The 14,563-nt window shown below is 40.3% G+C and overlaps 1 protein-coding gene across 1 annotated transcript in view; it reads left to right on the top strand.

Annotated features, from left to right (window-relative positions):
- Positions 1 to 13,215: 13,215 nt before the first annotated feature.
- LOC108375997 (zinc finger BED domain-containing protein 4-like) overlaps positions 13,216 to 14,563 on the top strand; it is a gene marked incomplete at its 3' end in the record, with an annotated part of 9,812 nt that continues 8,464 nt past the window's right edge. Inside the window, exon 1 of the mRNA XM_017632157.1 lies at positions 13,216 to 13,290. Coding sequence (XP_017487646.1) covers positions 13,216 to 13,290 — 75 coding nt within the window. The remainder of the gene's footprint in view (positions 13,291 to 14,563) is intronic.

The raw sequence follows: 14,563 nt of genomic DNA, 5'->3' as shown, positions 1-14,563 counted from the left end.
CGCACTCAGCTACAGGCACAACATGTAAGTGCGCTTTCAAATGTTCGCTTTGAATCAAGCCAGGCGACGATTTGTTCAAATTTAAATTTGTCTTTGCTAATGTCTTTGCTATTTATTTTGCTGTAATCGAACGTACAAAAGCTGCAGCGTGACGTTGTTTGAAATTTTATTATTGGGCTGAACTGATTCTTGATAATTTTAACAACATATCATTTAAACGCGCTATATCTCAGTCGTTTGTGTATCGATCGATTTGAAATTTTCACACAATAAACCACAAACTATTCCAAAGAATTTAGGTTTCACACCATTTCTTAATACTCGCCACACATAAAACTACAGGTTTATAACTTTTTTATGAGAATTAAAAGGCTGTTTGTTTTCAAATGCGAAAGTTGCGTTATAAAGTTTGAAATATTTTTTTTTTTGTTTTAAAACAGTGTTGTAGATGACTATCTAGGGAAGTTTTTGCGAAAGTTTCAGAATTAAGCATTACGCAGTTACAAAGTTATAACAATATTATTATGAATCACACGGTCAGCAGATTAGCGCGCTGCGCTCTAAAAGGCTTTATAACTCGGAAAAGTAAAAAAAGTCCTTTTTTTTAGTGATTTATATGTAAAAAGACTTGATCTTTCGATTGAGCAAATATATATATGTATGCCGCCGCCATTTTTTGTCAATTCTAGCGCGCCGCCGCCAAGTTACGAAAATGTCGGCGCGGCGGCGGCGGCGGCGGCGTTCGGCGCCTAAAGAATTTCGTACAAAATTTTCATGTTGTATGCACATTGAAATACATCGTTTGAAGGAACTGAATAAATACTACTCGTATAAAAACACTATTTTACGAAATGAAAATTACATTTTTAAAAGGAGTTTTTTTTGCATAATTTGGTCCACTGAATATTTCAAAAAAGCTTAACTCAGAAAAACATAGGTAACACGTTTTTCGATTAAAAGCGTTAATTACAGTTAAATTAGAGTCGATTCTGGTAATCTGACGATTTTTTCCGCAGTAGAAAATTTTTTTCAATACTACAACTACATATTACTTTTTTATATACTACATCAACAAGAAAGTTATAACACATGAAAAACTTTAACGCCAATATCTCAGAAAGCAGTTTTAACAGAAACGGCTTTATTGCATCTAACTCCTCAATTATTGGAGATAAAACAAAGACTAGTTGATTTTCCTGTGTGTTTTTTTTTAATATTTTAAACAGAATTTTAATAAAAAGCAAACACTTTTTTTTGCAAATTTTTACATTCGTAAGTTACTTTCTTCTGGGGTTCCAAAGACGTATACAAGAACTAGGTGGCTGTGCGAAAATTACGTTAGTATTCCTAAGTAGTGGTCAAACCCCAAGAAGGTTTGCTCCCGCGCATCGCAATATTTTCTACACAGAGATAAAGTCCCCCTTTTTGGTAAAAATTACTATTATTTTTCATTAAATTCGGCTCTCCTTAGAAAAATTTGGCGCTTCATATTTTAGTGGAAATTTTAACCATTTATAAGCCATTTTTCAAACAGTGGGTCAAAAAGGACGGTCAGCTTGGAGTTGTTGGGTTAAACTTTTGGAAAAAAGTAGCCCAACCTTATTTTCAATATATAACCCGCCAAAAATCCTAAAAACTCCGTAATTTAACATAACGGTTGATAAGCTTATTGCAAAAATTTATTGATAGCGACATAGATTTCCCCAGTAACTTAACCTTTAAATTTTTTTATTTCTTTAAATTGAAATAGTACATACGGATTTGTAGAGTACATAGAGATGTATGTATATTAGGGTGCCCATCGAAAATCGTTTTTTTTGTACGTTAGTACTACATATTTTCAAATTGTGGAAATTATCGATGGTCAAAATTTAAAAAATTCTTTGAAATTCAAGCAAAAATAGTCATTTAAAAACTCATGAATCTACAAAATCGTATTTTCTGACCTAAATCGACAGCGACCTCTAAATGGCCTTTAAAAAATCTATAAAAATAGGCAATAATATTTCTCATAAAAACCAATCAAATTGGGGGGTAGGGCCTTTAAATTTTCAAAAAAAGCATTTTCTATGGGAAACCTAAATAATGTATATACTATATAGACTTTCTTCTGTTCGCCCATCCATCAGCGGCAGTCACTCACCATTTGAATTCAATGAATGAATTAAATCTGAATCGCCGCCGCCGCCAATTCTTTTTGAAGTTGACCACGCCGCCGCCGAAAAGCCTGTCGGCGTAAACCTCTAGTACGTGGATACCGTTAAGTATGTACGTACATATACGTATGGTTGATATTTGTAGAGGGCACTTACTTGGATAGCGGTGGTTTGGTTTTTGGGAAGTACTGTATCTTCTGTCGCCTTTGACTTAGCTGGTTCTCCGTGTTCCGTTGATGTGCTGAATACTGTTACCGCTTCGTATCTTCTGTTTTGTGTTTGTTGTTGTAGTCTAACTGAATGGACTAAATTCGCCGTCACTAAGGTGCTTCTTTATTGTGGGTATTTTTTTTTACGCTATGAATTCGTTTATTTTTTTTTGTAGCAGTGCACTTTAACGGAAATCTGATTTTGTATTTCCGTTTTTTTAACACACCATAATGTATTTTTCTTAGTTGTGTAGCTCCGCAAACACTTTATACCCTTGCGTTTTTTTCCACACTAATTAAATAGCTTGGTTATTTTTCGCTTATTTCATCCTCTTTTTTCTCAACTCTTGTATTGATATTAGTTGTAATAATTTAATAATTTAATAGCTAACATTTGATGCTATTTTTCTTAAATATAAAAGTATTTTGCACTGTGTTGTTGGTGGACATGAAACTACTTTAAATACAGGTACGTAATCCACCAAAAACTAAAAATCGAAAAAATTTTACATAGCGCACTTTGCAAGTGGGTTACTCATATGTTTTTTGTTTTTTCCACTCACAAATACATATGCCTCTTTTTCCCCTTTTTTATTTTCAGGTACTTTATTTACCTAACTTTTCATTTCAGGCTTTTGGACTGCTTTTCTGTTGCCTGCATGCGTTTTTAATTCACTTTTTTTTTATATATCTGCACACCCTAATATATCACTTTTGTGATATGTAGTTTTGTCGTTCCCTGCAAAAATCGCGACTACTCCATGCATGCTTGTAAAGAGTGCTCCCTAAAGGCCAAGGAGCAAAGATGCTGGCTGCAATTAGTTGCGGCCGAAAGTGTTCAAGTTCAAAACTCACTATGCAGAGCATATAAAATTTTAAACCTTTATTTTCGTTTTTTTTTTTTTTAATTATGAAGTATCTGTGAAGTTCACAACGAAAAAAAAGTGGTTCGGTTGCAGGTTACATGTTACTACTACAAGTACTAGTGAAATGTTACGCAGCGGGAGTCAATTGTCACCTTCTAGGACAACTCCATGTTAAATGCGACAGTAGAAACCATGGCTTGTAGATTTGCAAGGTACCGGTATTCGACTCCCGAAATTGGTGAACTCACTAGTTTTGTACTAGTATTTCCGCTGCAGGGAAAAGACAAACGGTATAGTCTTTTTACGGATGTATGTATACGTATTCCCACTTCCACATATTCGTCTCCCTCGCTCTCCAACAACCCTTTGCGTTTGTTAAAATTACAACTTAAGCAAGTGAACATACATACTCACTCATATGTACATACAGTATTACACTTAGACGCGTTAAGGCAACACAGCTTCCAAAAAAGGGAAAAACAAAGTATACACTAGGGTGCGGCTAGTAGAGAAATAAATTATAAAAAGCTCGTAAGTATATGTACTTAACTATATACATTAAATCTCAGATAGATTAAAAATTTGTATTTGTGCACAAAATAATACAATACTTTATAAAAACTCTTGTCTCAATATACATAAATACATATAGAGATTTAATCTGTTACCCAAAATTTGCTGTTTGGTTTTTCTAATACCAAGCGATCCATACTTGTATAACTCCAGTTGGCTTCAGCTTAATTTACATGCTTACAGATATTCACGCGTTTTATTTTGTCAATTCCCCTTTTTTCTCAGCCGTTAGGCGCAGTTCAAACTCAATTCGGTGGCTACTCACTCGTGGATATACATACGTACATATAAGAATCTGCCGAAGTACATACAAACATCTACGGGTATACACATATACATCAGCTCCGCCCCTTGTTTGCTCTCGCGTTGCACATAATAAAGCACTGTTACTGTGCTTGGACGCGCTAAGACAGTACAGTGGAACAACAAATAATTGCGCTACAGTGGGACAAACTACGCTATACCCAGAAATTTAGAACAAATAAATTACAATTAAATCCAAATAAATTCAGCTCAAGACTCATTTTAACTGCGCGGCATTAGTTAAATTTCGCTTTCCCAGTAGTATCAGAAGAATTTTTTATTAATTGACCTAAGCTCAAAGTTTTATGCCCCACACAATTGACAAGAAATCTCCCTCCAATTCTGACTAAGCCTTCAAAACTACATTTTTGAAAGCAACAGGATTGAATCATTTTATTCGTAATGGTCTAGCACCCTTAACACTCTTAAATGTCAAATTACAGAAACTTGACAAGCTATGGGACGCTATAAGCTATATAGAGCAGTATCCCGCTCTGAGTGCTTCACGGAATCTAGCGGATCCATTGAGCAAAAATATAATAAATTCTCAGAAAGTTATGAGAGCTGTAAGACGCAAAGTTTAGACGGCCTACAGCTTCTCCGGGCAAATTCCCACCCCCAAACAAACACCATTCGCACCATAAATTCCACCCCAACTTCGAACTCCCAATAAGTATTCCTCAAGGTACCACCGTGCGACACAGAAATTTTCTACGGTGGGTACGAAGACTGGTCGGCGGTCAGAGATATGTTCACGACAGTCTACAAAAATCACCCCAAACTAACCCCAGTCCAGAAACTGTACCATCTAAGCAAAAAACCAAAGTCAGGCAGGACAAATAGTCAAACAATTCCCTCTCACGGATGATAATTTTAAGCTAGCCTCGGATGCCTTAAAGTCACGGTACCAAAACCGTAGGATATTGGTGGACAACCAGTTAAAAGTTCTATTTAATATCCCCCCCCCCCATATAATCAGAAAATGGTATGCAAATCCAGAAAATGCAATCCACCATCAACAATTGCCTCTCAACCCTCTCAGCACAAGGAATCCCGACCAGCAATTGGGACCCCATCCTTGTATATTTATGCTCTTCAAAACTGCCCAGTGAAACTCTATCTCTATGGGAGCAATCACTCAGCTCACGGGAAGAGTTACCACTTAGGGCAGATACGAACAAATCCCTCACAAGCCGGTATGAAGTAGTAGAAAGACTTAACACATATCGGCCACGAAAACCAAAGCTTCCCCACCCTAATTTCGCCCCAAGAACGGGGAATCACAGCTCCACATTTATAAATAAAAATAGAACTTAGAATTTCCATGTCGATCTAAATCAGCTGATTTCATGCAACCTCTGCTACTCAAAGCACCCCATGAAGACATGTGTGAAATTTAAAGCCCTATCCGTATCTGACCGTTTAAGATTCGTAAGAGAGAACAAGTATTGTGAAAATTGCCTTTCTTACTCCCATTTACAGAGTGAGAGTACAAGTAATTTCACTTGTGTATACTGTCAACTNTGGTCGATCTAAATCAGCTGATTTCATGCAACCTCTGCTACTCAAAGCACCCCATGAAGACATGTGTGAAATTTAAAGCCCTATCCGTATCTGACCGTTTAAGATTCGTAAGAGAGAACAAGTATTGTGAAAATTGCCTTTCTTACTCCCATTTACAGAGTGAGAGTACAAGTAATTTCACTTGTGTATACTGTCAACTAAAATATCACTCTCTTTTACTCTTACCGCAAAAGACCCAGACCCCCAACCTACTTCACCCAACCCAACGAACAACGAGTCAGCTATCGACTCAGACTAATACGGATACTGAAACGCCCACTTGCTCAAAATATGCGACACATAAACCACCAGAGGAAAAAACGACGTAAATAAAGTGTCATCTCATTTTTCGGCTACTAACGTCACAACTCTCCTCCCAACGGCGATAGTACCTAGATACTGTGATGGCGAATATCATAATATTCGCGCTCTGGTAGATCAAGGCTCACAAAAAACGGTTGAATCATCCCGGATACAAAAACTCTTGCGCTTGCCTATGACAGATGCTCTGTTCGAGATTTCTGGAATGGGTGGAACGATTAAGGCTCGCCGATCCCAACTGTTTCGCCCCAAATAAAATAGACATGGTAATCGGCAGTGAACCAATCCCCCGAATTCTCCTACAAGGGCTGCAACAAAACATAAGCGGAGATCTCATAGCGCAGAACACGATATGTGGATGGATTCTAAGCAGCCCAATCCAGGAGAGGATCTCCACCTTTACCACCCAGGTAACCGAACCCCAGGATGAGGAAGTAGCTGTCACTCAACCGCCGTCAAATGAAGAGGACTGCTGTGAGGAGCTGTATCGACGCACAACAAACCGGCAGNGAAACTATCACTCTCTTTTACACTTACCGCAAAAGACCCAGACCCCCAACCTACTTCACCCAACCCAACGAACAACGAGTCAGCTATCGACTCAGACTAATACGGATACTGAAACGCCCACTTGCTCAAAATATGCGACACATAAACCACCAGAGGAAAAAACGACGTAAATAAAGTGTCATCTCATTTTTCGGCTACTAACGTCACAACTCTCCTCCCAACGGCGATAGTACCTAGATACTGTGATGGCGAATATCATAATATTCGCGCTCTGGTAGATCAAGGCTCACAAAAAACGGTTGAATCATCCCGGATACAAAAACTCTTGCGCTTGCCTATGACAGATGCTCTGTTCGAGATTTCTGGAATGGGTGGAACGATTAAGGCTCGCCGATCCCAACTGTTTCGCCCCAAATAAAATAGACATGGTAATCGGCAGTGAACCAATCCCCCGAATTCTCCTACAAGGGCTGAAACAAAACATAAGCGGAGATCTCATAGCGCAGAACACGATATGTGGATGGATTCTAAGCAGCCCAATCCAGGAGAGGATCTCCACCTTTACCACCCAGGTAACCGAACCCCAGGATGAGGAAGTAGCTGTCACTCAACCGCCGTCAAATGAAGAGGACTGCTGTGAGGAGCTGTATCGACGCACAACAAACCGGCAGCCAAACGGACGATACATGGTGAAACTATCCATTAAACCCGAATTCCCAGACACCATGGCTCTAGGTCACTCTAGCAGCGCAGCAGCAGTATATCCGCATCGAAAGGACTCTGGAGAAAAAACCTGATCTCTGCAAAAGGTACTCAGAAGTTCTGGAAGAATATATCACCGTGGACCATATGGAGCCCACCTCATCCCAAGAAGTCGTCAAAGACGGTAAATACTTCTCCTTTTATTTACCGCACCATGCTGTCATAAAACCCGACAGAAAAACAACAAAAGTACGCGTAGTCTTCAATGCTTCCAGAATATCCCACTCTGGAAACTCCCTCAATGACGTACTATACACTGGCCCAACCCTTCAAAATGACTTGATGCTTATCATTCTCTGATGGCGTCTCTACAAGTTTGTTTTTAATGGCGACATCGAAAAGATGTATCGCCGAATTCTCATACAAAAGGAAGATCAAGATTTCCAAAGAATCGTCTTTCGTAGGTCCCCAAATAAGCCCATATAAGATTTTAGGCTGACAACAGTCACCTTTGGCGTCAATTGCGCTCCCTATTTTGCAATCCGTGTGCTTCATTAGTTCGCGCAGGATTGTCAAGACGAATTCCCGCTCGCCAGCAATATCCTCCTCCGCGAAACATACGTGGACGATATTCTCTCAGGCGGGCATAATATACAGTCCACTATAAGCTCGTTATCTCAAGTTAAAGACGCCCTAAAATCTGCAGGTTTTCCACTACGAAGAATCACCTCAAATCACCCACAAATCCTGGAATCAGTCCCAGATTCTGAGATCCTTGATGTTGATTTTTTCCAGTTTCAGGACACAAGCTCTACAAAAACGCTAGGAATAAAATGGAACGCGCTAACGGACTCCTTCTCCCACAAGTACGATCATGTGCCCGCTGCCAACTCGAGGACAAAACGGCAAATATTATCAACGGTAGCGAAATTGTTTGACCCGGCAGGATGGCTAACACCAATAATGATTTCCGCCAAAATGCACATTCAGCAACTATGGATGGAAGGAACCGAATGGGACGAGCACGTAAAACTCGGCGCTTTCCACAAGTGGAACACTCTGCGCGAAAATCTCCCCGCCATTAATGAGATTGTTATTCCCCGCTGAGTGCAATTCTCCCCTACTCACCGTGTACAAGTACAAGAGTTTTCAGATGCCTCTGAAAAAGCTTATGGCTCTTGTGTCTACCTCCGAGTACAAATTGACGAAAACTGCTTCTCGTCACACATTCTCGCAGCTAAAAGTAAGGTAGCCCCCCTGCAAACAGTCAGCTTCCCCAGACTCGAGCTCGGTGGAGCCGTCCTCCCCTCCCACTCCCAACTAGATTTACCTGCTCATGACTTATACCTCTGGTCAGATTCTTCCATTGTGTTGGCGTGGTTAGAAAAACCACTACACACTTGGAAAACGTATTTCGCCAATAGAATTTCGCTCATACTCCAAAATGTGAGCAATGCCACTTGGCAGCATGTACCTGGTGCAGAGAGTCCTGCCGATCTAGGTACCCGCGGATGCCATCCTCAAGATCTTGCGACATGCGCACAGTGGTGAATAGCCCAGAATGGCTGCAAAAGCTCCCAATTTTGTGGCCAAAAAACCCATCTCCACATTCGTCACCACCACAACAACGACGTATTGAATCCCTGCACACGATTGAATCGGTGGACATACTTGAGCGGTTTTCGCCCTTCGCTGGAGCGTTGCGAGTAATTGCGTTTATGTATCGGTTTATAAACGAATCTAGAAAGCAGCCGATAACCACTTCTCTCTCCCAACGCACGACGAAATAAAAGAAGCAAAAAAACATATCATCGATCAAACTCAGCTTACGTACTACGCAAATGAGATTCGATTACTTGCCGCATCTAAACCCATCAGCAAAAAAAGCACTCTGCTTACATCTAACCCGATGCTGGATAGATCAGGGATCATGCGGGTGAACGCTCGATTAACTTATGCAGCGCTTAGCTATAATGAGCGCCACCCGATCATAGTCCCAGAAATCTCACAGCTCTGTGCTCTACTGCTCGATTTCCTTCATACAACTCTTACCCACGCTGGCAAACAACTAATGATTCGAATGGTGCAGCAAGAATATTATATCCCCGCGCTGAAGCAAAAGATAAAACATCTATTTTTCAGTGCAAGGTCTGCACAATCTATAAACAAAAGATGCGTTCACAGATAATGGCCGCGCTCCCTACACCGATACACCTACACACTCCCCTTTCGTACCACAGGTGTTGACTTTGCTGGACCATTTCATGTGAAAACATCTACCCTCCGACGAGCTCCCCACGCAAAGGCGTATGTGTGTATATTTGTGTGCTTCTCCACCAAAGCAGTACACCTAGAGTTATGCTCAAATCTGACCACGGAAGCGTTCAAGGCAGCTTTTACTCGATTTGTCGGCCGCAGTGGAATCCCCCACAAAATCATGTCCGACAACGGAAAAACTTTCGTAGGTGCGCAGNATACTCGATTTGTCGGCCGCCGTGGAATCCCCCACAAAATCATGTCCGACAACTGAAAAACTTTCGTAGGTGCGCAGCGAACGCTGCAAAAAGAATTCTTCCAGTTTCTTAAAGAAACGGCTACTGATATCGCCGAAAAATACGCAACCCACGGATTTGCTTGGCAGTTTATCCCACCGTATGCTCCTCATATGGGCGGTCTCTGGGAAGCTGCTGTAAAAAGCTTCAAAACACATTTCACAAAGGTAGCCGGAAATCACAAGTTTACCTTTGAAAAACTTACCACTCTCCTTATTCGAACTGAAGCGGTGTTAAATTCCAGGTCGCTTTCCCCTATGTCTCAGGATCCTACGGATCTGCTGGCTTTAATGCCAGGACACTTTTTGCGTGGTGCCCCGCTCCTCTCTAGGCCTGAACCCCACTCTGACAATATGTCTTTAGTAAACAAATGGCAAAAGTTGAAGGTTATTCATCAGCAATTTAGCACGCGCTGGAAAAATGAATATTTAAGGAACTCTAAAAAAGGCAGAAGTGGAAGCGACAAGAACCCAACCCTAAGGAGGGAGACCTCGTTGTCGTCAAAGACGACCTTCTACCCCCAAGCGAGTGGAGACTCGGGCGCGTTGTGAAACTTCACCCCGGTCATGATCACAGTGTTCGCGTAGCTGATATTTATACTCAAGCCGGAACAATCACTCGAAATATCGCGAAGTTGTGCTTACTGCACCATTTATGGTAGCTCTTTTTATATACTTCATGCCTCACTAAACACTAATAATCCACACCTACACCTCCCTCCAGCTGACTTCACCATAGCATGGAACTAATTCCATCTTTGATGTTTTCTTTCCACAGATGCCCAAGAACCCGATGGAGTTCAGCCAGTTCCACCTTAGCTGCCGCCATTATCCGTTGCGGTTTTGCCGCGCATTCCAAGCAATGACGCCTGATGAGCGGTACGAGTCCGCGCGCATACATAAGTAGTACGTCGATTGTTTGGCGACGTCGCACTCAAACGGCTCCTGCAGGTCAACCGACAGCTGTCACCGGTGTGGGCAAGCTGATCACACACTCGCCGTACTGACTCGCACGCACAAGTTCGTCGTGGACGATCGACGCTAGCCAGCCGTGTGGCCAAACCAGTCACAAAGCAAGCTCAAAGCGGCAANATGTCTTTAGTAAACAAATGGCAAAAGTTGAAGGTTATTCATCAGCAATTTAGCACGCGCTGGAAAAATGAATATTTAAGGAACTCTAAAAAAGGCAGAAGTGGAAGCGACAAGAACCCAACCCTAAGGAGGGAGACCTCGTTGTCGTCAAAGACGACCTTCTACCCCCAAGCGAGTGGAGACTCGGGCGCGTTGTGAAACTTCACCCCGGTCATGATCACAGTGTTCGCGTAGCTGATATTTACACTCAAGCCGGAACAATCACTCGAAATATCGCGAAGTTGTGCTTACTGCACCATTTATGGTAGCTCTTTTTATATACTTCATGCCTCACTAAACACTACTAGTCCACACCTACACCTCCCTCCAGCTGACTTCACCATAGCATGGAACTAATTCCATCTTTGATGTTTTCTTTCCACAGATGCCCAAGAACCCGATGGAGTTCAGCCAGTTCCACCTTAGCTGCCGCCATTATCCGTTGCGGTTTTGCCGCGCATTCCAAGCAATGACGCCTGATGAGCGGTACGAGTCCGCGCGCATACATAAGTACTACGTCGATTGTTTGGCGACGTCGCACTCAAACGGCTCCTGCAGGTCAACCGACAGCTGTCACCGGTGTGGGCAAGCTGATAACACACTCGCCGTACTGACTCGCACGCACAAGTTCGCCGTGGACGATCGACGCTAGCCAGCCGTGTGGCCAAACCAGTCACAAAGCAAGCTCAAAGCGGCAATACTGCGGTCCAACGGCGCATCCGCGATTTATTCAACCGGGCGGTGCTGACCCTCGAGAAGTTGCAAGAGTTGCTCAACCTGTCACTGGCGCAGGCGGGCCGGCATGTTGCGGACATGAGTCCCAATTTAATCGAACTCGATTAAGTACTTTTTTCAATTATTCAATTAATGCCTTTTCCATGATCCGCATCGGCTGGCAACGCCACTTACTGTATGTTGTAATTGTAATCGGGGCCACAAGGTGACTCGTACCTGCAATTAACTTGCTAGAATCAATAACGTTATAAACGCCGTCGCAGCCGCATCGCACCGTTTTTTGCATTTTTTCATAGAACGCCACTCGGGCGAACTTTGTCACTGTTTAACTACATCGCTATTAAATATCGTTTTGAAACTTGATTGAAGTAAATAAAAACATTCATGAATTCATTAGCATAATTAAAATTCCTCGTCTTTTTATTTCCACGGAAAACAGAATCTCTGGCGCATCCTGTGCGCCCTTTTTGTACTCCAAAAAGCAAACAATATTTTATGTAAAAATGTATTCGAAATACTACACTTAAACCCTCTTAAAAATTTTCTACTCCTGGCCAGTTTACCAAGCTCTCATCCTCTGACGAATCGTTGAACCGGAACTCCGTTGTACTCAATTTTATCACGTTTTTATAAACTCGCTTTCTTTTTTATTTTATTTTAATTTGCACAAATTTACATACATATGTATAAGCACACTATTTAGTTTGCTCGTTTTGTAAACAAAACTTCTCAGCGGTGAGAAATATACTATTGTAAACAACCTAACCGAGCGAAATTCACAATAGCGCTATTCTTCATCGAATGAACGTCATAATACCAAATGAAAATTCGTTCGATCAGCACTTTCGACCACAGTCGAATGCAACTCATAATAGGGGCCTTACTTTTACATTTCTATGTGAGACTGCATTTTCAACAAATGCTTACATAAACAAGTGATTTTTAAGCAAAAAAAAAACCCGATTCCAATTCTTATCTAAGAATTTAAGATTATCGTTAATCTATTCATGATCCAATGATCGGATTTAAACCAAATAAGACCACCTGTCAGGTAACACCTTTCCTTTAAAAAAGAATTATAGTAATCGGTTAACGTGGTCCAAACTTATTCGGTAACATACATAGAAAAAAATAATAAAAAAATACTCCGACGAATTGATAACCTTATCTTTTTGTGAAGTCGGTTAAAAACAAATACATCAGCAAGCTTTCAGCGTCAAATGATTTCAGGGTAAAATTGTCAAAGCTCCCAATAAACTTAAAGAAAATAATGAAATCATCAAAACAATCTCAGTCCTCCCATTAAAGCTAAAGTAGCATAAAGTTTGCATTGGGTTTTCTTGTTTTCGTAGACATTTGAAGAGTAGGGGCGCCGCGAAATTTTTTTAGCACAACAAGGGTGCCGAGGTGAAAATAGTTTGGGAACCCCTGAGTTACACGATAAATATGATATGTCCGTACTCAACCGCAACCGGAACAAAAACTGAAACTTTCTACACAGATAATGTTTTGGATTTTAAGGTTATCAGAATAGGCAATATCTCTGAGAAGACTGGTATAAGGTTGCCACCTATTCNCTGAGTTACACGATAAATATGATATGTCCGTACTCAACCGCAACCGGAACAAAAACTGAAACTTTCTACACAGATAATGTTTTGGATTACAAGGTTATCAGAATAGGCAATATCTCTGAGAAGACTGGTATAAGGTTGCCACCTATTCGAAAATAGTTACAACTTAATTGAAACATCATATTATGGGTATCAAATGGAAGGTATTTTAAAGATTCCTAATTCAAAAATAGTTTTAACAGGGTTGCCACCTTTTTGAATCGCACATTTATTTAATTTGTTTTAGAATAAAAAGGTAAAGTACTACTATTCATGGGAACTAAGAGAAGGTTCTGAAACAATGCTGTCCCTTTATACAAAATGTTATCGCTTAGGATAATAGTGTAAGGTTGCCAATGATTTTCGATTCTACACAATTTAGCTAAAACAATGATATCAAATGAAAGGTATTGTTCAGAACTTTGGTCAGAAAATATTTTCCATCAGGGTTCCTACGCTTCTATGTAATAAAAATTTGTATTTTGTTAATTTCAATCAGCATTTTTTTATGTATACACAGTACATATATGCTCAAGATATGTACCATTCATTCCACCGTATTTCGGAATAGGGTTGCCATCTAAATTTTTTGAGTAAGAAATTTACTTAGTAGATATCGAAATACAAATTATTCATTTTTTATTTCCAAAATATTTTTTTAAAGCTTTCCAAATCTTGAAAACTTTAAAAAACATATGTACTCCGGGGAAAGCTCGGTCAACCTGGTACTTAAGTTTAAACCAGGGAAATCTGACGTTATTGCAGACGCACTCCCAAGACCATTTTAAATAAATTAATTAGCAGTTGCCTTCAATTCTGACAAAAACTCCTCAAATAATTTAATCCCAGCAGTAGAAGCACCAATAAGTGCCTTTAAAACTCAAATTTGGTTACTAACAGGACAGGAAGACAGCTACCAGTTCAAATTACCTTCACAACATATCATAGACATATAATTATCAAACCCAGTTACGCGTCAGAAGACCTACTAGCAATCTAAAAAAGACGCCTTAACCTATCAGTAATCAAAGGAATATTTACAACAGAAGAAATAATGGGACAAATTCAGCAAATTTACCAACCTCACTTTCGTAATTAGAAAATAGATTTACCCAAACAGAACGAATTTTAATAGAACACAAGCGAGCTCATAGGAATGCAATCTATACATATAATAAAATTGTAACAGGTCGATGTCTGTACATTATAGATATTAAAGAAAAATTAATGTGGGGGGTCTTTTTTAAAGCACCAGAAGCCAAATCAACCATTTTTAGAATTTTTGTCTGTCTGTCTGTCTGTCTGTCTGTCTGTCTGTCTGTCTGTCTGT

Source organism: Rhagoletis zephyria, unplaced genomic scaffold (assembly GCF_001687245.7).
Source record: "Rhagoletis zephyria isolate East Lansing unplaced genomic scaffold, Rhagoletis_zephyria_1.1 Rzeph_scaffold_09740, whole genome shotgun sequence".
Classification (NCBI taxonomy): Eukaryota; Metazoa; Arthropoda; class Insecta; order Diptera; family Tephritidae; genus Rhagoletis; species Rhagoletis zephyria.
The sequence above is the reverse complement of the archived record's forward strand: the minus strand, read 5'-3'. Positions and strand labels throughout refer to the sequence as shown.